Source organism: Peromyscus maniculatus, chromosome 7, assembly GCF_049852395.1.
Source record: "Peromyscus maniculatus bairdii isolate BWxNUB_F1_BW_parent chromosome 7, HU_Pman_BW_mat_3.1, whole genome shotgun sequence".
In the NCBI taxonomy this organism is placed as follows: Eukaryota; Metazoa; Chordata; class Mammalia; order Rodentia; family Cricetidae; genus Peromyscus; species Peromyscus maniculatus.
Genome location: NC_134858.1, coordinates 105,162,585 through 105,188,455, shown reverse-complemented (window position 1 = coordinate 105,188,455; position 25,871 = coordinate 105,162,585). Strand labels below are relative to the sequence as shown.

The window sequence follows — 25,871 nt, the reverse complement described above, 5'->3', positions numbered from 1 at the left end:
ATTTATTAGGTTTTTCTTACTTTTTCTTTAAGACAGGATCTTGTCCTGGCTGTTTTGGAACTCACTACGTAGACCAGACTGGCCTCAAACTCAGAGATCCACCTGCCTCTGCCTCCCAAGTGCTGGAATTAAGGGTGTGTTCCACAACACCTGGCTATTTTTATTAGTTTTTAAAGATTAATATACAAAGTAATGATATTTCACCATAGGATCCTCATACATACTTTAAAAAAAATTTTATCCTTTGACAATTTCTTACCTGTATATTATGTATCTTAATAGTATCAACTTAACTGGCCCTTCCCCCTCTCTTGGACCTTCCCATTTTCTTCATCTCCTCTTCCTTCTCCTCCTCTACTCCTTTTTTTCAATAACCTGTTGAGCCAGTTATTGCTGCTTGCATTCAAATAGAAGTGAAACCACTCACCAGAATATGGGCAACCTACCAGAGCCACACCCCCAAAGAAATATGACCCTCCCTCCCAGTAGCCATGGCCAATAGCTCTTTGGCTAACAGTGGGGCCTCATAAATTCTTCCCCCACTCATGCTTGAATGTTGATTGGCTTGATCTTGTACAGGTCTTGTGCATATAAGAGAAAAAACCAAGATAGTTATTTTTCTAGGATACTTCACTAAGATATAATGTCCAGGTCTATCCATTTTCTGTGCATGTCATGATTTCATTTTCCTTTATGGCACAATAAAATTTAATTGTTATATAATATATCACATTTTCATTATTCAGTCATCTTTTATGGACATTGTGGTAGTTTGAATGTAAATGGCTTCCATAGGCTCATAGGAAGTGCCACTATTAGTAGATATGGCTTTGTTGGAGTAGGTATGGCCTTGTTAGAGGAAGTATGTCACTGTGAGGGTGGGCTTTGAGGTCTCATAGGCTCAAGTCATGCCCAGAGCCTCAGTTCACTTCTGGTTGCCTTTGGATCAAAAACATAGAATTCTCAGTTCCATCTCCAGCACCATGTCTGCCTGCACACCACCGTATCCCACCATGGTGATAATGGACTGAACCTCTGAACTGTAAGACACCCAATTAAATGTTTTCCTTTAAAAGAGTTGCTGTGGTCATGATGTCTCTTCATAGCAATAGAAACCCTAACTGAGATAGAAATTGGTAGCAGGGACTGGGGTGTTGCTGTGATGGGCCTGATCATGTTTTTGTTTGGAGTAATTTGAACTTTGGTACTTTGGGTTGGGAAAGCAGTGGAATGTTCTAAGCACTGTTTAATTGGCCATACTAATGTATGGAAGACAGTGGTGCTGAAATGGTTTGGACTGTGGGGGGCTGGCTCAAGAGGTTTCAGAGGAGACTAATTTTACTATGCTGCCTAGAGATCATTCTTGTGATAAGCTGGTGAAGAAAGTGGCTGCTTTTTGCCTTTGTCTGAAGAGTTGCCTGAGGCCAAAGTGAAGTTTTGCATTAATTCTGCTGGCAGAGGAAATCTCAACACAGCTAGTATAGACTCTGTCATGTGGTTATTAGTGTTAACTCTAATGAAGATATGTAATAAAAAGGAACAAGCTGAGGAGAAAAGGAGCTAGGGAATGGAAGAGGAATGGAGCTAAATCCTGTGTTCAGAGAAATAAACAGATTAAGAAATATACTAAAGGGAGTGATGACCTCAGGGCAAGATCACAGCCAGCTAAATTTCTAACTTGTGAAAAGGAATTAAAGAAAAACCTAGAGGCAGATGTGTTGGCACACACCTTTATTCCCAGCATTTGGAAGGCAGAGGCTGGCAGATCTCTGTTTGAGACCATCCTGGTCTACAGAGCAAGTTCAAGGACTGCCAAACTTAGGCAGTGAAGGTAACCATCAAAAACAAAGTTGGTGAAGATGTAATTGAACGAGTGGAGCATGTTTCAACCCCAGCAAGCAACAAACCTTTGTAGCTTCAGTCACATGGTTCTGGCTTTAGAGTTAAGGAGAGCAGAAAGGGGTTATGGAGTTTGCCTCTGTGACTAAGGAAAGCCACTGAGGCCAGGCATGTGTCATGGGTGTCCCTGAAGGCCTAGACAGGTTATTTTGTGAAGCTGTGAAGTTGAAGCCTGGATTGTCTTGGAGACCCTAAGATGTTGGAGATGCTAGTGCTATGGGATACCTGCTGAGGAAAACTGCTAACAGGGAGTGGGACCAGCTTAAGAGAAAGAAGTATGTTGCAGTCAACAAAGGTGAATGGAGTTGGAGATCTAAAGAGCATCTTGACATCAGACATGGAGATGCAGAGTTTGGAGTTTGTTCAGATGGTTTTTGGTCTTACTTTGGTCCAGTATTTGCCCCGGCCAGCGGGGTCTTCAAGGGAGGGCCAGCAAATGAGAGGGACAAGAGACACAAAGAATGAGAGCAAGACAGGACATCTGATCAAGCTCCAAAATTTTATTTTTCTCTCAAGGCAAATATAGGTAGGCAAAGGGGCTTGCAAGCAGGAAGGGACTTAGTAATGGGGGTTGCGAGCAGGAAGGGACTTAATTATGGGCTGTTCAGCCAGCAGGAAATGTTGCTCTGAGGGTTATCTATCTACCCTTGTCTAACTGCCTAATTGCTTAACTGCAGCGCGGTCACCTGATATCTGAGAAGAGGTTCTGGTATCTGTGGGAAGAGGTTCTGGTGCTGTGGAGACTTAAGCAAGGCCTAGATCTAAGAAAAGAGGAGAGAAACTCAAATATGGCAGCATGTGTGTCAAGGGTCGCTTAGGCTTATGGCTCCTGTCAGTATTTCCTTACCATACTCCCTTCCCTACGTTTTGGGATGTTAATGAATATCTTGTGCCATTATATGTTGGAAGTATGTGATCTGTTTTTTTTTTTTTTTTTTTTTTTTTTTTTACTTTATTGAAGACGACATTTAAGAGATTGCATGAATCTCAGAAGAGACTAAACTTTGGACTTTAAAACATTTTTGAGACTGTGATAGCCTATGGGGACTTTTGAAGTTGGGCTAAATGAATATTACATTATGTTATTCCAACAGCCTTATGGGGGCCAGGGAGTAGATTCTGGTAGTTTGAACGTAATTGGCCACCATATGCTCATAGAGAGTGGCATTATTGGGAGGTGTGGCTTTGTTTGAGTAGGTGTGTCCTTGTTGGAGGAAGTGTGTCAATGTAGGGGATAGGCTTTGAATTCTCATATGTGCTCAAGCCACACCCAATGTCTCAGTTTACTTCCTGTTGCCTGTGGATCAAAGATGTAGAATTCACAGCTCTTGTCTCCAGCACCTTGTCTGCCTGAACACCACCGTGTCCCACCATGATGATAATAGACTGAACCTCTGAACTGTAAGACACCGAATTAAATGTTTTTCTTTATAAGAGTTGCCATGGTCATGGTGTCTTTTCACAGCAATAGAAACCCTAACTAAGAGACATGTAGGTTGGTTCTCCTGTTAATGTGAATAGTGCATCAGTAAACATAGGCGTGTAAGTATATCTATAGTAGGACTTAATAATCCTTTGTGCATATTCCTAGGAGAAGTATAGTTTGACAATATGTTAGTTCCATTTTTAGCTTTTGGAGAGATTTACATACTGATTTTAATAGTGTTGCACAAGTTTGCATTCTTGACAGCAGTAAATATGGGTTCCTATTTTCCTTTGTCCTCAACATCATTTTTTGACTCTTGTTTTCTTGATGATAGTTATTTTGGCCAGGGTAAAATGCAGTCTTAAAGAGTTACATTTTATATTTCTCTAATGCATAAAGCTGTTAAACACTTTTCAAATATTCATTGGCCACATGTTTTTCTTCTTTGGTAACTGTCTTTTTGGTTCATTAGTCCATTTATTGATCAGAAGACTTAGTTTTTGCTGTTTGATTTTTGTAGTTTTTTTTAAATACATACCTAAGTATTATATTAGTTCCTTATCTGAGATATAGCAGGCAACGATTTTCTCCTGTTCTGTAGTCAGTCCCTTCAGTCTGGATTGCTTTACTTACTGTGAAGAAGCTTTTGGATGCCATGTAATCCCATTTGTCATTTTTTTTTTTTTAAGGAATGTTGTGTCTTTCTGAGGTCATTGTAGTTCTCTGAGTTGATGCATCTTTACAGTTCAATGAGGAATTTCACTCATATTTTGATGGGGATTGCATTGAATCTTTAGAATTCTTCTAGTAATTTTATTCACAGTATTAAATTGAGTTAGTCTCTAAGCATGAAATGTTTTTATTTTCTAGTGACTGTATCAGTATCACTATTAAATGTTTTAGAGTTTTTTTTTTTAAATCTCCCCAATAAGGTTTATATTCCCAGCTTAAAAAAAACATTTATCTTGTCATTTATGTTTATTTTTGTGCCTATGTGTGTATACATACATGGGTGCCAGTGCTCATAGAACCTAGAAGAGGGCATTAGATTCCCAGGAGCTTGACTTAAAGGATGTTATGAGCCCCCTGACATGAAGAGAACCAGACTCCATTCCTCTGCAAGAACACTCTTAAGTATGGAGTCTTTTCTCCAGCCTCCTATTTTTTTTAAAGCTATTGAAAATGAATTATTTTTCCTAATTTCTTTCTTCATCACTTTAGTATTGATATATAGAAAAACTACTGATTTTTTTAATGTTGCTTTTAGTATTTTGCTGCATGCTGAAAGTATCAGACCTAAGAGTTTTCTGGTGACATCCATAGCATCCTTTAAGTATAAGATCATGTCATCTGCAAAGAGAATGATTTACCATCTTCCTGTCCTATTTGTATCCCCCTTTTTTTTCTGTCTTATGGGTCTAGCTAAAGTTCTGAGCACTATATTAAGAGTGGGCCCCTTTTTGTCATTTCATATTTTGGAGAAAATGCTCTCAGTTTCTCCATTTAGTATAATGTTAGCTTATAGACTTGTAATATGTAGTCATTATTATTTTTTCTATTAGTCTACGTTTTCCCCCTTTTTAAAGAAAATTTTTCATTCATTTTACACACCAATCAAAGATCCCCCTCTTCTCTCCTCCCTCCTCCTGCCTCCTGCACCTCCCCCCCAACTCACTTCCCTCTCCCATCCACAAGAAGGCAAGACCTCCAGTGGGGAGGCACATCCAGTAGAGGCAAGTTCAAGCCCTTCCCCCTGCCTCAAGACTGCACAAAGTGTCCCATCTTAGGTAGTGGGCTCTAAAAAGCCTGCTCATGCACCAGAGATGGATTCTGATCCTACCGCCAGGGGTCCCCCAAGTAGATCAAGCTACACAACTGTCTAGCCATGCAGAGAGCCTAGTCCAGTCCCATGTATTGCCCCAGAGATCAGACCGCTGAATACCCTGTCATCACAGAGCTTTTCTCTGATGACTGGTGGAAGCAGATGCAGAGATCCACAGCCAATCACCAGACAGAGCTCCAGGAGTCAGTCAGAGAAAGAAGAGGGATTCTATGAGCAAGTGCATCAGGATCATGATGAGGAAACATGCAGCCATTAATATTTTGAGTTATGTTCCTTCTAATCCTAATTTTGGAGGATTTTATTATGAAATAATATTGCATTTTTGTCAAAAGGCTTTTCTGTATCTGTTGAGGTGATTGTTATTTCTGTCCTTACATCTTTTTGTATAGTGTATTACATTTATTACTTTGCATATGTTGACCCAATCTTGCATCTCAGAGATGAAGCCATAATGTAAGATATTAATTAATATGATCTTAAATTTGCTGTTTGAATATTTTGTTGAGAATTTTTAAATCTATGTTAATTAGGTAAACTGGGCTATAGTATCTAGTTTTGGTATCTAGATAAAAATAAATATCAGAGAAGGTTCCCTAGGTCTCTTAGAAGAATGTATATATATATATATATATACATATATATATATTTTTTTTTTGGTTTTTCGAGACAGGGTTTCTCTGTGTAGCTTTGCGCCTTTCCTGGAGCTCACTTGGTAGCCCAGGCTGGCCTCGAACTCACAGAGATCCACCTGGCTCTGCCTCCCGAGTGCTGGGATTAAAGGTGTATATTTTTTTTTTAAGTTAGATGTGCTGAATCCAATGAGTCTATTGTATGATTATTTAAAGCTGACATCTCTTTACTGGTTTAAGATGCAAGGACCTACCTAAGGCTCTTAGTGAGACAGTGAAGCCTCCCAATATTATTACATCAATATTTATCTGACATTTAATGTGCTTTAGTGTTTGTTTATGCTACTGGGAAACCCTTACATTTATTAGAAATTTTTTTTACAATCATAACATCCTGATGAATTGTTCCCTTTATTAATATGTAGTTTCCTTCTTTATTTCTTCTATCTAGATTTTCTTGGAGGGTATTTTATCATACATGAGAGCTTCATTTAGTTGTTTTTGCATGCAGTTGTATAGTCTAAGTCTTTATATTCTCTCATATTTAATATTCTTTGTCAGTGTACAGGTCATCTTTTGTTATGAGCCGTTATGTAAAATGAATTACTATAGCTAAGTTGCTGATAGCCTTATATATTATTGGTTGGCATAATTTATTATATTCTAGGTTAAAGGATAATAGTATCTAGGTTATTCATGTTTTATTTGAAGGAATTTTATTAGGAGAAATTGAAATGGTTGGAAAACTGAAATGGCTTTTTAAAAAGAATGTATTTCTGTGTTGGTAAGGATACCTGTCACTAAACCTGACCGCCTGAGTTCAAGCCTCAGCAACCACATAGTAGGAGACAAGAGACTCCCACAAATTGTCCCTTGACCTCCATAAATGCTGCACACACACACACACATACACACACACACACACACACACACACACACACACACACACACACAAAATTATTTTTTACTAAATGAAAATAGTTTTAAAAGAGTACAAGCAGAACTATTTGTAAAATCTTCCAAACTTGTGCATTCTTTTTGATTTTTTACAATTTTTTTCTTTTTAAAATTTTACTTTTATTTTTATTATTTAAAACAATTTTTAAATTTAAATGTATTTTGTTTATATTCTTCCCCTCCCTTAAGTTTTCTACCCACCCCAATTTTTTTTTCGTGTTTTTTAAGAGGTTTTCTATTCATTTTACATATCAACCACAGATTCCCCTGTCCTTCTTCCTCCCACCCCCCAGCCTTCTCTCTCAATCCACCCCCCATTCCCACCTTCTCCAAGGCAAGGTCTCCTATTGGGCGTCAGCAGAGCCTGGTACATTCAGTTGAGGCAGGTCCAAGCCCCTCCTCCCTGCACCAAGGCTGTGCAAAGTGTTTAATAAAGATTTTTCTTTCCTTTTACATATCAACCCCCGAGCTCCCTCCTCCTTCTCCCACTCCCCCCCCCCACCTACCCCTACCCCACCCCTAACCACTCCTCATAGAGGGTAAGGCCTCCCTTGGGTAGTCAACACAGGCTGTCATATCAAGTTGGGCCTGGACCTAGCTCCTCCCCCCTGCATCAAGGCATTACACTATAGGGAATGGGCTCTAAAAAGTCAGTTCGTGTACCCAGAATAAGTCCTGGTCCCATTGCAAGGGGACCCACAAACACATCAAGCCAGAGAACTTTCACCCACATTCAGAGGGCCTAGTGTGTTCCTATGCAGGCTCCCCAGCTGTCAGTCCAGAGTCCATGAGCTCCCACTAGCTTGGGTCAGCTATTTCTGTGGTTTTTCCCATCATGATTCTGACCCCCCTTGCTCTTACAATCTTTCCTCTTTTTCTTCAGCTGAACTCCAGTATTTTGGCTAAGTGCTTGGCTGTGGGTCTTTGCATCTGCTTCCATCAGTCACTGGATATAGGTTCTATGATGACAATTAGGGTGGACACCAGTCTGAGTGCAGGGGAAGGCTAGTTCAAGCACCCTGTCCACCATTGCTATAAGTCTTAGCTGAGGACAATCTTGTGAGTTCCTGGGGTTTTCCCTAGCTGCAGATTTTTCCTCATCCCCTTAATGGTACACTCTGTCAAGATATCTCTTTTATTGTTCTTACTCCCCATCTCTCCCCCATGTTCCCACCTCCCATCCCCTCCCCTCTATTCCCTCCTCCCAGTTTACCCAGGATCTTAACCCTTTCCTCTTCCTGGGGCGATCCATGTGTGTCCCTCTTAGTGTCCTCCTCTTTACCTAGCTTCTCTGGGGTTGTGGATTGTAGCCTGGTTATCCTTTGCTTTGTGTCTAATATTCACTTATGAGTGAGTACATACCATGCCAAACTGGTACATTCTTAAATGAATCTAAATATTAGTGAGAGTCTTAAAATTGTTTCTGTAACTCAAAGCTAGATAACTGTAAGTTATTGATAAGATGATGATGTGGGTTTTGAACACAAATGACCTGTATATAGTACTATAGCTTGTGAGTCATTTCATAGATTATTTCTACTTTATAATTATTTAACATTTTATTTATGAAGTATTTAAGGCTGTAGTTTTTTCCTGAGGATACAATCTAGTTATAGATGGTCATAAAATCCCAACCTAATGCTCTTCCTTCAACTCTGTATTCTTGATGTGCAAAGTGGTTGTTTTAATAGAATATTTACTACATTTCCATTCTCTTTGAATATATATATATATGTGATATTAATCACAATTTATATTTTGTTAACTGGACTTTTTGTTTGTTTTACAGGGAATCTTTCCTGCGAATTATATTCATTTGAAAAAGGCAATTGTCAGTAATAGAGGGTAAGTAATTAGCCTAAGTTAATTTATAATTATTAGGGGTTGCAGAGGAAGTCTGACTTGGTTCATAGTTTATATAAAATATTGACAGGATTTTTAAAAATATGCATTTATTGTTATATAGAATCCCAAGCTCTAATTTTTTAAATCGTATTTTGGATAAATACCCTTAGCTGTAAATTTTGTCAAAGCAGTAACATATATAGTGTCTTTTATAAGTATATTAGGTACGACTTTGGGAATTATTATTTATAGACTAGGTATTAGAGATAAATTTGTCATTTCACTCTTACATGTCAAAGTGAAGGAAACTTTTAAAATCTTTATAAGTAGAGATTCAAAAAATTTAAAGGTATACCTTATGGATAGAAAATTTATTATGCAAAATGAATATATTATGCACACATTTGAAAAACAAAAATTAGTTTTTTTGTTTTGTTTGTTTTTGAGACAGGGTTTCACTATTAACCTTCACTGGCCTGGCACTTGTTATGTAAACCAGGGTGGTCTCAATTTACAGAGACCTGCCTGTTTCTGCCTCCAGAGTGCTGGAATTAAAGGCATGTGCCACCACAGTTTAGTGTTTTTATGGAATTCCTAAATGTATGAATGAGTGAGTCTCTGATTCTTGTACCATTTCTTGGACTCTTTTTCTTCTGTTTGTTTTGTCCAGTTCCAATGTGTTTTGTTTTATCTTACTATATTTTATTTCATTATTATCCATTAAAAGCCTGTTTATTTTTTTTTAATTTTATAATTTGATTTAATTTTACATATCAGCCATGGAATCCCCTGTCCTCCCTCCTCTCATCCCCCCACCTTCCTCCCATCCCACTCCCCATTCCCATCTCCTCCAGGGCAAGGACTCCCCTGGGGATTCATCTCAACCTGGTAGATTCAGTCCAGGCAGGTTCAGTCCTCTCCTCCCAGGCTGAGCAAAATGTCCCTGCATAGGACCCAGGTTCCAAACAGCCAGCTCATGCACTAAGGACAGGTCCAGGTCCCACTGCCTGGGGGCCTCCCAAACAGATCAAGCTAATCAACTGTCTCACTTATCCAGAGGGCCTGATCCAGTTGGGGGCTCCTCAGCTATTGGTTCATAGTTCATGTGTTTCCACTAGTTTGGCTGTTTGTCCCTGTGCTTTTTCCAATCTTGGTCTCAACAATTCTCGCTCATACAATCCCTCCCTCCTCTTTCTTGCTGATTGGATTCCTGGAGCTCCACCTGGGGCCTAGCCGTGGATCTCTGCATCTGCTTCCATCAGTCATTGGATGAGATTTTTAGCATGACAGGGTATTTGGCCATCCTATCACCAGAGTAGGTCAGTTCGGGCTTTCTCTCAATCATTGCCAGTAGTCTATTGTGGAGGTATCTTTGTGGATTTCTGGGGACCTCTCTAGCATTTTGCTTCTTCCTATTCCCATGGGGTCTTCATTTATCATGGTCTCTTTTTCCTTGTTCTCCCTCTCTGTTCTTGATCCAGCTGGGATCTCCTGCTCCCCTAAGCTCTCTTTCCCCCGACCCTTGCCCTTTATTACCCCCCCCCCCCCCCCGCCATGTCCAGGTTGCTCATGTAGATCTCATCCATTTCTCTGTCATTGGGCGATCGCTGTGTCTGTTCATTTTTTATTTTAAAGGGTATGAATCTGGATGGGAGGGAGGTGGGGAGAAATTGGGAAGAGTACAGAGAGGGAAAACTGTAATCAGAATATATTATGTGAGAAAAAAATCTATTTTCAATAAAACAAAAAATTTTAAATAAAATCTTTAAAAAGACATTTTACACAACAACAAAAGAAAAAAAATAATTTTTACAGAAAAGAAATGAGAAATAAATATACCAAATACTAACACTGATTGTTTCACATGTTGAGAGTTCTTTTTAAGGTAATTGTTGTTGTCATGTCATATTTTATAGTTATTAAAGTTTTAAAAATTCATTTTAAAGTGTAAAATTTAAGTAGTGTTTACTTTTCAACTAAGAAAGCTTTTGACTGGAGAGTAAGCATCAGAGTACGTAGTCATTTAAAGTTCAGTCATGAAGATATAAACTACATTAGTAAAAGTATGATGTGGAATTTAATGTAGGAAATTATTTGTGCTCATGTTTAAAGGGTGAAAAACAAAAGAGGAAATAATGATACCAACCAAATAATGATAACAACAGATACCAGTCCACTCAAGTGGCTGGGATACAAAGTATAGTAAGATGGGATACCAGATCCTAGGAACCCGAGGAAATGGGTCTTGAGACATTGGAGCTCCATGAGAACGGGAGATAACAGGGCTACTGGTGGTATTTATGAGTAATGTGGCAATAAGGGCACTCTGTCAGTGCCAAAGAGAACTGGATGCTAAAGCCAATTCTCATCAGTAGAGAATTGTTTATAGGAACAGTAAGAAACACATTTTTTCCCTTGATATCTTTCTAATGTCTGCAGCTTTGACAAAGGAGGTTGTGCGACAAAGTTCATGTGCTCAGCCTTAAGATTATGCTCAGAAAGTTAGGTTTGGAAGTGGTAATTATTAGCAAATCACTAGTCTGACTTCCAAGGTAAAATTTGTTTTTGGGAAGTATAAGAATTACAATATTATGACATAAATAAACTATTAAAATAATTCTTTATCCCCCCCCCCTTTTTCTTTGTGTGTTGGGAAGTAAACCCAGAGCTCTGTGTGTGATAAATACTCTACCATTGAGCCACATCTAGAGTCCCTGACATGTTTCTTATTCGTCCCTCTTTCCTTTTTATGAAATGAACATACCCTAGTATGTAGGTGTGTAAACTTGAAAATCCTACATTACAGAATCTTTGAAGACATAACCTGCCACTTCAAATTTTTAAGTAAGGACTATCAAAGTATTAACACTATGTAGAAGTTGTATGAGGAAAATGGTGTATCTAGACTCACAATGGGGAAAGTATAGATCTTAGAAGTTATAAAAATATATTTCCGAGTTGAAATGGCCTGTGGCAAAACATAAAAATGATATTCTTGATCTGTAGCGCTATGATCTGTAACAGAGCTGAAACTGTGCAGAAGCACCATGGGAGTGAGGTAAGGAAGGACTTACAGAGAATATGTAGTGATACAGAAATAGAGTGTCTCAGAAAATACAAGACAATGCTTTCCCACGATAAGTGACTCATCTTGAGTTCAGGAACCATGTGTCTCATTTTTAACAACTGTGAAGGCTTGGGAGACAATTTGGTAGCAGAAGGATACACACCTGAATTCTGTTTGCTTAGGGAAAGCAGAAGGGCTATAGCTATGCAGAGAATTACTCAGAACAGTCGTATTTGTTGAATGTCCTCTTTCTCTGTGGGAGCATAGTGCAAAGGTCTTTGCATAAATCATAGAAAGCTACCTAGAATTAACTGTTTTATCTAGATGTGTAGCAGGGTTATTATACAGAATGGAAGTTATAAAACCCAGATAAAGTATGGGAAAAAAAAAAACCTGCCTGCAGGAACTGGAGAACAACTCACATAGACAGGATCTTTAAAGGTTCTTTTGCTTTTTTTTTTTTTTTAAACTTTGTTTTTTGAGATGGGGATTTCTCTAGCCCTGGTTGGCTTTGTTTTCTTTTGGTAAGGATCTTTAAAGGCGATGGTCCATGAAGGAACAGAGGTACACAGGAAGAATTCATGTTTATTTTGGCTTTTTTTTCTTCCAGAAAATTTCAGTTTGTCATCTGTGGTGGAACAGAGCCCAGGAAGACAATGATAGTTTTTTTTGGCATCAGCAAGATGGTGGAATAAGTGCTTACTTTGGCAGCACATACAGTAAAATTGGAACAATACAAAGATTAGCATAACCACTGTGCAAGGATGACACACACATTCATGAAGTGTTCATATTTTAAAAGAGATAAAAGGTAGAAAGGAAACCCCATCCCTCATCCTTTGCAGAAACACTGATTTAACAATCACATATACAGCAATATATTTTTATAAGTGATATAGAATCCAATAAAAATAATGCAGGACTCCACAGAGTACAAAACAGGAAACAGCCACTTTTGAAACCTTTAAGAAGAATCTCATTTCCCCAATCATCCCTTTCTTCATGATAGCTAAGACAGAATTTACATCAGTTGATCTATACCACTAAAGCAATATAAAATGAGCAGAATATACTTAATATCTTTAGCATTTCTGGGCACTGCCCAAGTGACATATCTTAACCCACTTTACTGCAACTGCTGAAGTTACCTGCATAAACTTTCAGAGGCAACTAAACAAAGGAGTGGCAACAGACTGAAGCTTGCACAGCTCTGTAAGACTACGAATAGTGCAAAATCAAGACTTCTTCCCAGATGGGGTAAAGAAGAGGGTAACAGGCAACTAGTGTCCCAGCCTTTCAGTTCAGTGTTTTAGAAGAAAGCGATGTGCAGCTAGCTCCTTGTGAACTGTATAGTTCTGTGAGATTGAGAAAGAGCATACAATCAGAGGGTTTTTTTTTTTTTCCTCAGAGGGAGAGAAGAGCAGAGTGCCTTGGTCTTTTCAGTATACTACCCTAGGGAAAAGAGATGAGTGATTTACTGTGGCTGTTTATGAGTATGAACAAATTGCAAGGAGACTCATAATCTTGAGACTCTCAGGAAGAATGGAGGAATAATACATATCCATAGAAAAGATTTGAGAGGTTCCCAGATTCTCAGATGGATTGATTGGTAAAAACCTTTCCCTGTTAAAGCCAGTCCATAAGGACCAAGGGAGACAGCTGTTTTTATTTTTCATTTTGCTGATAGAAAAAGTCAAATTTACAAGAAATATGAAGAGTCAAGTGATATGATGTCTTGTAACTGATGCTAAAAAATGAAATTCTATGAATTACCTGACAAAGAATTTAAAATATCTTTTAAAAAGTGAAATATAAGAAAATAGATACAGATAAGGTAATTAGAGAAGTAATGTCTGAACAGCATAATCAACAAATAAAGAGAAACCACAAGGGAAAAGTAAATAAGAACTTAACATAGTTCTGGAGCTGAAGAATATCACACTTGAGTTGATATTCATTCAATAGAATAACATTTTTAATATAATAAGAGAAATACTTGGTGAAATAATTGGTAGATATGCAAAATGATCTGTGCATGGGACAAAGAGAATAAGTGAAAAAAGCCTGTGAAGTTTATGGGAACATTATATGCAATATGTAATTACCAGAAGGAGAAATGAGAGAGAAATGGACAAAAATTTGAAAGAAACAATGACTGAAGACTTTTCAAATCTAAGGAGGGAAATGGACATCAATTATTAAAGCCCAAAGCACACTATTTAGATAAATTAATATCTAGATCAATGCATGTTGTAACCTGACTGTCATGAGTCAAAGACAGATATTTTGAAAGGAACAAAAGAAAAAGGAACTTGTGTACAAGGAAGCTTTATAAGATAAGGCAGATTTCTCAGTAGAGGCTTTTCAGAACAGAAGAGAATGAAATGATGAATTTCGCATACCATCGGAACAAACCATTTAGTAAAAATATTGTGCCTAGTAAAATGATCCTTTAAAGATAAGAGAGAAGGATTTTCTTATACAAATAGTAGCAGAGGTAATTTATCGCAAGTAGACTTGCCTAGCAAGACATACAAGGAAAGAGTTCTTTAAGTTGGAGCAAAAAGGGTGCTTGCTATATGGCATAAAAGAAAATTAAAGTATAGAATTTATGGGTGAAGGCAAAGATAGAAACATAAGACATGGATATTATTAAGGTAGTATATAAATCACTTGTAATTTTAATATAAAATTAAAAGACAATTATTAAGAGTAATTATAGTTGCAAAATTTATCAGTGAATACATACTGGTGTTAGTGGTGATGTCAGTGACAAAAATTTGGGGAAAGAATTATAGAATTTTTGTATGCAAATAAAACTATAAACTTACAGGCTGAGGAAATGGCTCATCAGGTAGCATGAGAATCTAATTTCAAATCCCTGGCACCTATATTAAAAAGCCAGGCATGGTCATGTGTACCTGTAACCCCTATGCTGCCTGGGATAGACAGGAGGATCTTTGGAGCATGTTGGCTTATAGAAACCCAGCCTCAAGAGAATAAGGTAGAGCACGATAGAGTAGGACACATGATGTCTTTCTCTGTTCTTCACATGGGTACATACATACCCTCCTACATGTATATGCCCCTTCTCTTACACACACACACACACACACACACACACACACACACACACACACACACACACACACTATTAGCTTAGCATAGATGATTATAAGATGCATTATATAAGCATTGTGGAAACCACAAAGAAAATATGTACAGAAATTTAGAAGTGGTCTAGGCTAAATATAACTTTGTAGTAAAGTGGTTGCCTGGCATGCAAAAGCCCTGTATTCAGTCCCCACCACTGGAAAATATCAGAGAAAAATATAAACGAAGATTATAATAATAGTTCTTGTAGGGCACTATGTTAGCTTAGATGCAGATGTTCATTAGGGTGATAGAAAGTGGTAAAGTGCTGTATCAATTTTGGCATTTGAACTGATAGAATATTCTCTCTCTCTCTCTCTCTCTCTCTCTCTCTCTCTCTCGCTCTCGCTCTCGCTCTCGCTCTCGCTCTCGCTCTCGCTCTCGCTCTCTCTCCAGGGTTTCTCTGTGTAACGGCCTTAGCTGTCCTAGAACTCACTTTATAGACTAGACTGGCCTCGAACTCATAGAGATCCACCTGCCTCTGCCTCCAGAGTGCTAGGATTAAAGGCATGTGCCTCCACTACTCCAGGCTAATTTTCCAATAGCACATATGTGTTATAGATAAAAGAAGATGTGACTTTTTCAACTAAGGATGTAGTCATCATCATCAGGGAGATGTGTAGTTTGGAAGGGATATGTTTTCAAGAAGACATAAAATACTGCAGTCTTGATTATATTGTATTTGAAGAGGTACAGATTTAAGTGGAGTTGTAAGTTAGGCAGTTGTCTGTCTGAATGTGAAGTTGTGTAAAGTGTTGGATGTCAATAATTTTCTATTATTTTAAAGCTAACGGCTGGTTGAAAACAAGGAGTTAATATAGCTAGAGATGAACAAAGTGAAGACAGATTCTAGAGAACTATAGCATTTCAATTTAGGTGAAAGAGGAGAATTTTTAATAAGGTATGGAAAGTTGTAGCCAGTGAGGTACATGGAGACAAGAAACATTTTTTAGAAGTGAAGAACAGAAAACATTTCAGAGAAGAACCAGTTAAATATATGTGGTAATGTTGATGTTGAATAGAATGAAACCTGGAAGTATGACTAGCATATTTGGCAACAGGAAATTGTTGCAGATTTTGAAGAGAGTGATTTTGATCAAAACAGAAGAGTGAAGGAAGCTTGACTGAGAACAAGAAAAGAGTAAGTAGAGTAGAGTGTAATGACCAGTTCTTAATAGTTTTTAAAATTTTAGTTAAATGATAATTACAGCAATTCTCCCCTTCTTTTTCCTCCTTCTAACCACTCCCATGTCTAGCCCCTTAATCCCTCTCAAATTTGTGGCCTCTTTTTCTTTGATTATCATTCTCACACATACATATATCAAACACATAAACATATAAATATAATTTGGTAAATAAATCCATTTAGTGTTGCTTGTATGCATATGATTTCAGGACTGACCACTTGGTCCTGGATAATCAATTAGGAGGCCTGTCCCTGGGGAAGACTTAATTCTTCCTCTTCCAGCATTTGTTAGTTGCCTGTAGTTCTTTGTCAAAGGGTGGTACCTCTTTAATATTTTTTCCCTTCCATGTTATCCTGTCTATTAGTGTTGTCATTGTTTGGGTCTCTTTAGGTAGGCATATTGTTGAGGTATCATGGGTATAGCTTCCCTGTCATTTCCAGGAGACACAGTCTCATATCAAACTTCCTGTTCATCTGGTTCTTATTCTGTCCCTTCATTTATGATGTTCTCTGAGCCTTAGGTATGGGAATTGAGTTGTAGATGTATTAATTGGAGCAGTCAAATTCAAATTTTGATACATATAATTGCCATAGAATCTGCCTGCTTTCCATGTTTTATAAATCTGCCTTTAACATCTTCTACCTATAGTTAAGAGATAGAGATATAAAAATTGATTGCTTCTGAGGAGGGAGAATCATTTTTCTTTAAGGGTGTGGCTCATGGTAGGTTGACCATACTCGAGTGGATGGACCCACACAAAATAATATGAACAATATGAACAATGCAATTGAAGTCAATGGGCTATTGAATTTTTTAAAAGAATACACAAAATTAGGGGTTAGGGGGAGGTAAGGGTAAATCTGGGAGTTAAGGTGGGAATGTATATATATTTATTTTATATTTTATCTTTAATTGGGAATCCATTGCTATAAGCTAATATCTGCTATGACATAATGCAAATCCTGGTCCTGATACAGAAACACTAGGAATATGATCAAGGTATATTTTATGAAATTCTTAAAGAATTAAAAAATATTCTTAAAAAGCAACAACAAAAAATGACCTTGTACTGATGATGGCCCTTTAGAACTGTCTAACCCAATACTTCCTCATATTGTAGCTAAGTAATGTTATCTAGACACAGAAACTCTCCTGAGGAGCTTCCCTAATTCTGCCTTTTTGAGTGGTGGCCTTTTTTTTGTGAAAGGTCTGTCTCCAGTAGGATTTCCTCTGCAACCTGGTAATGTGCTACTTAATCAAACTCTCTGTATTCTGCTGTTCTGTGTCCATGAATTTTTCCTTAGTCACCCTGAAGTTCTGAAACTCCCTACAAAATGTTAGTTTCTTAGTGAAATTGTTTAAAAAAAAATAGCAACTGCAGCTGGATTTTTTGTTGTTGTTTTGGGTTTTTGTTTATTTGTTTTTTTGTTTTTTAAGACCAGGTTTCTTTGTGTAGTAGTCTTGGCTGTCCTGGAACTAACTCTGTACACCAGGCTGGCCTCAATTCTAAATTAAGAAGTGTGGACTGGTGGCTGTGGAGCCCCCATGGGACTGGACTAGGCCCTCTGGATACGGAAGACAGTTGTTTGGCTCTAACTGTTTGGGCGGCACCCATGCAAGGGCATCGGGATCTGTCCCTGGTGTATGGGCAGGCTTCTGGGAATCTGGTGCATGTGGTGTGACGCCTTGCACAGCCTTGGTGCAGTGGGAAGGGGCTTGGACCTGCCTAGGCTCAGTGTGCTGGGCTCTGCTGACTCCCTATGGGAGACCTTGATTTGGGGGATGTGGAGATGTAGGGTGGCTTGGGAAAGAGGGCTGGGGGGTGGGAGGAGGGGGGACCTGTGGGTGGTTTGTGGAGTGAGTAGAAAATTTCTTAACAAAGAAAAATGAAAAAAAAAAAAAAAAGAATTCTAACGTTGAAATTTGCATGGGTTTTTGTAGAATAAAGCCTAGAAAACTAAATGTAGATTGAGTAGTGATCTTAATGTGATTACAGGAGGTGTGGGGTCCCACAGAGGTTTCCTAGTGAGATCTGAGCTTGCTTTACTCAGCAGGGCTGCATTAGGGGATGGCTTGACCATGTGCATGGTTACCAGGTGTTTGGAAGAGTCTGTACTTGGCTGTGCCAGGGAGAGGTCTTTTGCCCTACCCCTTGATATCCCTATAAAAAGCCCCTTTGAAGAAACAAAAGGGGATAATTGATACAGGTCCTCCCAAAGCTATCCCATGTTTCTGTCTGTCTTCTCCACACTATCTTTCTACATAAATATTTCTTATTCCTCTTTCCTCAAGAGTACCCTGGGAAAAAGTGGGAGCTGGCCTCTCATAGATGGCACCAGAACTAGGGACATAACTAGGGACTTGGCAAAAGGAGAGTAGGGGACATTGTGAGAGCATGGCGTCATGCCCACTAATGATTAAAAGTAAAGGCAATGCTATTCTATTTTCAGGAGTAAAATTGTATATAGATAAAGCAAAGTGGCTGAAAAAAAGCCGAATCGAGAAGTTAGGCTGCAGTGAGTCTCTCTCTGTGTCTAGATTTCTTTTTTTTTCTCTCTTTTAATTTCTATCTATTAAATTAAGTAAAAATATAGGGTTAGGTATAGGAATATTGGGTAAGAGGAAACTTAGGATAGGAATAGAATTTCCCTAGTGCTGAAATGGGGCAGGGAAATAGTAAGCAGATCTTCAAAGATTCACTTATAGAAAGCTTAAAAACTGGAGGGGTTAAGGTGGAACCATAACAAGTACGGAGATTTTTGGAGTTCATAGAGGAACTGTGTCCTTGGTTCTCTGACTATGGGAATCTGAACACAGACTCCTGGAGGAGAATCAGAGCAGAAATACAAAAATACTATGAAGAAAACAGACCAGAAAAGATTCCGGTGGAAGCTTTTGGCCTGTGTACAGCTTAGATCTGAGTCCTGAGCGGCCAGAGGAAAATTTTCCCTGAGGCAGACAAGGATGAGACAAAACTCTCTGTTCCAATGCCACTGGATAAAAATGCTTGTTGATAACATCGTACAATCAGGGTCAGTTTCCTATAGGCCATGAAGCTGAGTTTAAGGAACAGCAGTCTTGGGAAAAACTTAGTAATTTCTCTTACTCAAAAAACTGGAAGCTCTTCAGGTCTCTTTTTCTTTCTGTAAGGGCAGAATTATATTCACCTGGAAGTGAACATCTATCAGAATGGCAGAGTCATCTGTAATTGCCCTAGCACAAAAATCCCCTGGAGCATTGCAGACTCTCACTGTTGGTGCTGTCTCCTCTTCAAGCCAGCATTCGGGAGGTGGCTAGCAGGAGGAAGAAGAGCGAGACTTAAGTCCCTAGCAGTAGCTGCAATGGCAGCATGAGAAAAGCTGAGGCTGCATTTGGCCATACAAAGGAGGCAGAAAGGAGGACACAAGCCCCTACCCCCAGAACAGAAAGCAGTTAGCAGAGGGCTGAGCTGTGGCCAATGTGTTAGGGACTCTGCAACTTAGGGGGCGGGGTAGACAAGCAGGGACAAAGGGAATCTATCGGGAGGAAATCTCTCTGAAGAGGCTCTGTTTTAAGTACTCTCATTGGTTTTTCACTGACCCAGTGAGGCAGGAGAGTGAGCCCCGAGGGGTTTTCACTTCTGGCACCAAGTGCCAGTCCGTGTGTGTGTGTGGGTGGGCAGGCATGACCCACTCTGGGGACAGTGCCAGGTGGAGAGTTTGATTAAGGAGATACACCTGTCTAACCGTAACACAGGTGTCCTAATGTGAGCTCAGGGAAGAAAAAAACCTTCCATGGTAAAAGAGCAAAAGCTTAATCTTGATTTCAATACAAATACAGAGCCCTTTTAGACCAGGGTGACTCCAGACAAGGCTTTCAAATGTTCTGCTTACTAGAACAGCGAGATGCCCAGAGAAATATCATGTAAATGCATATTCCAATTTCTTTTAAACTCTTAAGGAGTTAAAAACGGCTTGCTGCTGATACAGATACAGTCTAAAATGCTGCTTTTTCCCAAGTGCTGTTAGAAAGCTTACTTTCCAGGTATGGGAAACAGATGAACAAAGCTTGCCTGTCAGGAGGCAATTAAAATGCTAATGTCACTTGTCAGACCACTTTGAGACACTTTAGAAAGCAAAGGACTGAACACTGAGAAGTTGCTTTGGGTGCGGAAAAAGCTTAAGGACGAATAGGGAACCTGGGTTGTGCTTGAGATGTAAGAGGGAAACATTAGGCTAAGAGAAATCTATCAAAGACAAGGCATTGTTGAAAGAACTTATTGCAGTCTTAAGATGCACCTTTAAAAAAATTGAGAAGGGAGAAATTGTAACCTCAGTCAGTCATCAAACGAAGCTTGATGGCTGCCTGAGCGTTTGGTGCAATGTGTGGAACAGAGGAATGTCAGCTCCAATGATGCTCCTCCAGAAGAGCTGGAGTGAGAGCAGTGGAATCAACATCCCTGATATTGAGATTCCATCCTGCAGTCTGGGAAAAGTAGGAGAATAAGGGGCCCCCAGACTGCTGAGGAGTTTGGGACAAAGGTTTTGTCGCCATTTAGTAATGAGACAGAGCCTGTAGCCACACCACTTTTCTTTGCTAGCAGCAAATTAATGTGTGGCCCCTTTAAGAAACAGTTTAAGTCTTACCAGCTAAACAGAAAAGTGGCTCAGTTACTATGGCAGCCATTCTCTCTCTGAGGCAAGGCTTCACCAGGAAAGCTAATTGAAAGTGCTGCTGTAACTGAGTGAAGTTTCAGCAACAGTTATTTGAATAGTGGCACTCAGGGGAGCTACAATAATTAAAGGGACACCCCCCTGGCTGGTGATCATCCACCACTGGGCTCACTTCTGCCGGTTCCAGAATGGTTGAGAGGGCCTGGCGAGAAAGGTGGCTTTGGGGCAGTGGTGTAGTCCTGAGTGTTACAGCCCCCTAGCAGCAAGTGTTACAGCCCCCTAGCAATGACTCTCACTGAATTCTGGGGTCTAGGGAGCTGGATACAAAGACTCTAGAGCCCTTGATGAATTAGGCTCTGACTTCAAATTGCCAGGAAAACTTTCAGGATGATATCAAAGCTGACTGTGAACTTTGAACTATTGGAATGAAGCAATTTTGAGTTCACCTACAAAACTATTTCTAGTTTTTGAGACAGGATTTCTCTGTGTCATTTTGGTGCCTATCCTGGATCTCTTTCTGTAGAGCAGGCTGGCCTCAAACTCATAGAGATGTGCCTTGCTCTGCCTTTCAGGTGCTGGGATTAAAGGTATGCACCACCGTGACCCAGCTCACCTACAGTTTTAACTGTGGTAACTCATGATTTGCATACTCTGTCTTGTTGGAAGAAAATGTAAATAGTTCTGTAAAGAGATCTTTTCTAGATGTTTGCTAAATTTGTAAAGTAGTCCTATAAAGTAGTCCTATAGAATTTACTTTTTAAAAAGTGTAAATATGTATGGTGATATTCATGCTAGTTGTAAATATATATAGTAATTTTCATACTAGAATTATGTAAATTTTTTTTTTTTTTTTTTTTTTGGTTTTTCGAGACAGGGTTTCTCTGTGTAGCTTTGCGCCTTTCCTGGAGCTCACTTGGTAGCCCAGGCTGGCCTCGAACTCACAGAGATCCGCCTGCCTCCGCCTCCCGAGTGCTGGGATTAAAGGCGTGCGCCACCAACGCCCGGCTGAATTATGTAAATTTATTAATGAACCATGATTTGGTGAAGCTAAGGGAATCTTTAAGTTTGATGCAGTTTATTTGATGCATTTGCACTGAGAGTTTTGATTTAGAAAAGAGTTTGGCACAGCTAAGGCTGTTATAGACATCTTAGACCAATTCAAAAAGAACATTCCATCTTTATTATTCTCTACTCCTTTACTGGGGAATGTGGCAGCCCAGGAATTGCTGTGCATGTTCCAACTATTTGCAAGCTCTTAGTAGGGGCCTGAATCAGAGCTGAGTTAGTTTCTGTACCCCCTCTTGCCAGAGGCTGGTAGTCAAAGATGGGCAACTTTCTTCTTGCTAGCTTCCAACCTAAGTCAGAGTATGCCTGATAGAAAGTCTATCTCCATGACTGGTAAGGAAGATTAGTAAAGAAGAATGACCTAAGACAGGCACAGTCTATCTGAAGGGCCTGGAGGGTCCTTTATTATATAAAGAGGGGGGAACTGTAGGGTCTCACAGAGGTTTCCTAGTGAGATCTGAGCTTGCTTTACTCAGCAGGGCTGCATTAGGGGGATGGCTTGACCATGTGCATGGTTACCAGGTGTTTGGAAGAGTCTGCACTTGGCTGTGCTAGAGGGAGGTCTTTTGCCCTGCCCCTTGATATTCCTATACAAAGCGCTTTTGAAGAGACAGAAGGGGCGGGTCCTCCTGAAGCTATCCTGTGTTTCTGTCTGTTTTCTCCATACTATCTTTCTATGTAAATATTTATTTCTCTCTCTTCACGAGTACCCTGGGAAAAAGTGGGAGCTGGCCTCCCACAAGAAGGGGAAATTTTGGTGCCATAATTTGTCTTCATTGGTGTTGGACTTTTAATCAGTTGAAATGTATTTCTGTACCACAATGTAGGCGTCGAAAAAAGTTTCGCTTAATTGTCTTATAACATTAAAAAAAAAGAAAAACATTTTAAAAGCAAACTAAAAATATGACAACTTAACGTTTTCCATGGAAAAATTCCTATATAGCCTATTTAAATAACTTATTAAGCAAATGGAACAAGCTTTTCAGCACAGGCATTATAAATTTTCAAAAAGCAGCTTGCATACTGTAAAACACTGACAGTCAGGGTCATGCTTCCACACAAATGAGCAGTGGTGTAATGCAAATGTGTAGTAGACACTCAGTGCATGCTCTTTAATTGGGAAGTTTTTGCTATAGGCTCATAACTTGCTCTGATAAGACCCCAAATCTTAATCTTGCTGGGAAAAGCACTTAGAACATTTAGATAGCATTCCTGCATAGATTTTGTTATGGAAACAGAAATCAGTTTTTATTCCACTTTTATTTTCCACTAAGGTTTTCCCAGCAGGACCAATTCTTGGGGGATATCACTTCTTATTTAAAGTCTGATAAATTATGGGGCTGGAGAGATGACTTAGTGGTTAAAAACACTGGCTGCTTTTCCAGAGGACTGAGTTTGATTCCAAACAGCTACATTATGGCTAACTCCAGTTACAGGGGATCCAATGCTGCCTTCTGGCTTCTGAAGGCACTGCACATCCACAATGCACAAACACATGCAGGCAAAACACCCATACACATAAAATAAAATAAAATTGTCTTATTAAAAGTGTCTAATAAATTCATTAGTGAATTTATCTGATACTGAGCATCTATTTGTTGGTAGACTTTTAATTATTTCTTTAATTCCATTGCTTATTATTGGTCCATTTAGGTTCTTAGCTGTTTGTTTTGTGGTAGGCCATAGGTTTATAGACATTTGTCCATTTCTTTTAGATTTTCCAATATAGTGGGATATAAGTTTACAATATAGTCTCTAACAATCCTTTGGATTTTAGTGGTACATGTTATAATATCTTCCATTTCATTTGTAATTTTATTCTTTTAGTTGTTTTGGCTAAGGGCTTATCAATTTTTTTATTCTTTTAAAGACCAGTTATTTGTTTCATTAATCCTTTATATCATTATTTTAGTCCTGGTTTTATTAATTTACTACCATGACTTTGACTTTTTTCTTTCTTGGTTTTAAGTTTGGCTTATTTTTGATGTTTTCAATGTCTGTGTGTGTTTGAGTACCCATAGCTCTAAAATTTCCCTATTAGAACCTGCTTAGACTGTATCCCATAGATTCTGGAATATTGTGTCTCCATTTTTGTTTGATTCTATACATTTAAAATTTTCATCTTTGATTTTTTTAATGATTCACCATTCAATTGTGTAATTTTAATTACATGTAGGTGTGTGTGTGTGTGGGGGCGGTTTGTGCATGTGAGTATATTGCCCTTAGAGGGAAGAAGAGAGTGTCAGGTACCCTGGAGCTAGACTTACAGGCTCTTGTGATATGTACAATGTTGGATGTTGGGAACTAAGTTCATGTCCTCGAAGAGCAGAAAGTGCTTTTTAAGAGCTCCCAGAGGCCGGGCGGTGGTGGCGCACGCCTTTAATCCCAGCACTCGGGAGGCAGAGCCAGGCGGATCTCTGTGAGTTCGAGGCCAGCCTGGGCTACCAAGTGAGCTCCAGGAAAGGCGCAAAGCTACGCAGAGAAACCCTGTCTCGAAAAAACCAAAAAAAAAAAAAAAAAAAAAAAAAAGAGCTCCCAGAGTAATTATTTTTAATATTTATTTATTTTGGTTTTTTCGTTTTTCTTTATTAAGAACTTTTCTACTCACTCCACATGCCATCCACAGATTCCCCCTCCTCCCTCCTCCCACCCTCCAGCCCTCTTTCCCAAGCCACCCTACATCTCCAAATCCCCCAAATCAAGGTCTCCCATGGGGAGTCAGCAGAGCCCAGCACACTGAGCCTAGGCAGGTCCAAGCCCCTTCCCACTGCACCAAGGCTGTGCAAGGGGTCACACCACATGTACCAGATTCCCAGAAGCCTACCCATACACCAGGGACAGATCCCGGTCCCCCTGCATGGGTGCCCCCCAAACAGTTTGAGCCAAACAACTGTCTTCCATATCCAGAGGGCCTAGTCCAGTCCCATGGGGGCTCCACAGCCACCAGAACACAGTTCATGGGCTTCCATTAGTGTGGCCGGTCATATCTGCCCATCCTCCCATCATGATCTCAAAGTCCGTTGCCTGCAGAATCCCTTCTCTCTCAATTGGATTCCTGGAGCTCAGTTTGGTGCCTGGCTGTGGATCTCTGCATCTGCCTCCATCAGTCACTGGACAAAGGCTCTATGATGACAGCTAGGTTATTTGCTAGACCGGTCACCAGAGTAGACCAGTCCGGGTACCCTCTGGACCACTGCCAGCAGACCAAGGTGGGGTCATCCTTGTGGATTCCTGAGAGCCTCCCCAGCACCCTGTCTCTTCCTATTCCCATGATGTCCTCATCTATCATGGTATCTTCCTCCCTGCCCTCCCACTCTGTCCTTTTTCCAGCTTGACCCTCCCATTTCTCTTTGTTCCCATCCTCCACTCCTTGCCCTCTGTCACCCTCCACCCCCACCCAGTCCTCTCATGTAGATCTCATCCACTTCTCCTTCACAAGGCCATCCATGTGTCCCTCCTAGGGTCTTTTCCTGTTATCTAACCTCTCTGGAGTTGTGGGTTGCAGTGTGGCCATCCCTTCCCTCCCATTTAGTATCCACTTAAGAGTGAGTACATACTATATTTGTCCTTCTGAGTCTGGGTTACCTCACTCAAGATGATATTTTCTAGATCCATCCATTTGCCTGCAAATTTCATATCTTTTTTTTTTTTAAACTGCTGAGCAGTACTCCATTGTGTATATGTGCCACATTTTCTTTATCCATTCTTAAGTTCAGGGGCATCTAGGTTGTTTCCAGGTTCTGGCTATTATGAATAATGCTGATATGACCATAGTTGAGCATGTGTCCTTGTGGTGAGATTGAGCATTCCTTGGGTATATGCCCAAGAGTGGTATACCTGGGTCTTGAGGAAGACTTATTTTCGATTTTCTGAGAAACCGCCATACTGATTTCCAGAGTGGCTGTACAAGTTTGCATTCCCACCAACAGTGGAGGTGTGTTCCCCTTTCTCCACATCCTCTCCAACATAAGCTGTTTTCAGTGTTTTTGATCTTAGCCATTCTGACAGGTGTAAGATGATATCTTAGAGTTGTTTTGATTTTCATTTCCCTGATGACTAAGGATGTTGAGCAATTCCTTAAATGCCTTTCAGCCATTTGAGATTCTTCTGTTGAGAATTGTCTGTTAAGCTCTGTAGCCCATTTTTAA

At 39.6% G+C, this 25,871-nt stretch overlaps 1 protein-coding gene and 1 non-coding gene across 16 annotated transcripts in view; both read left to right on the top strand.

Annotated features, from left to right (window-relative positions):
- The window catches only part of Dock3 (dedicator of cytokinesis 3), a 351,959-nt gene that overhangs the window by 67,313 nt on the left and 258,775 nt on the right, over positions 1–25,871 (top strand). For all 15 annotated transcript variants that reach the window (XM_076575472.1, XM_076575468.1, XM_076575464.1 and 12 more), the window contains one exon: positions 8,544–8,599. In XM_076575472.1, coding sequence (XP_076431587.1) covers positions 8,544–8,599 — 56 coding nt within the window. The remainder of the gene's footprint in view (positions 1–8,543; positions 8,600–25,871) is intronic.
- Positions 12,362–12,465, top strand: LOC121831188 (U6 spliceosomal RNA). Its single transcript, XR_006074573.1, has one exon. It is a non-coding gene; the product is annotated as a U6 spliceosomal RNA (small nuclear RNA).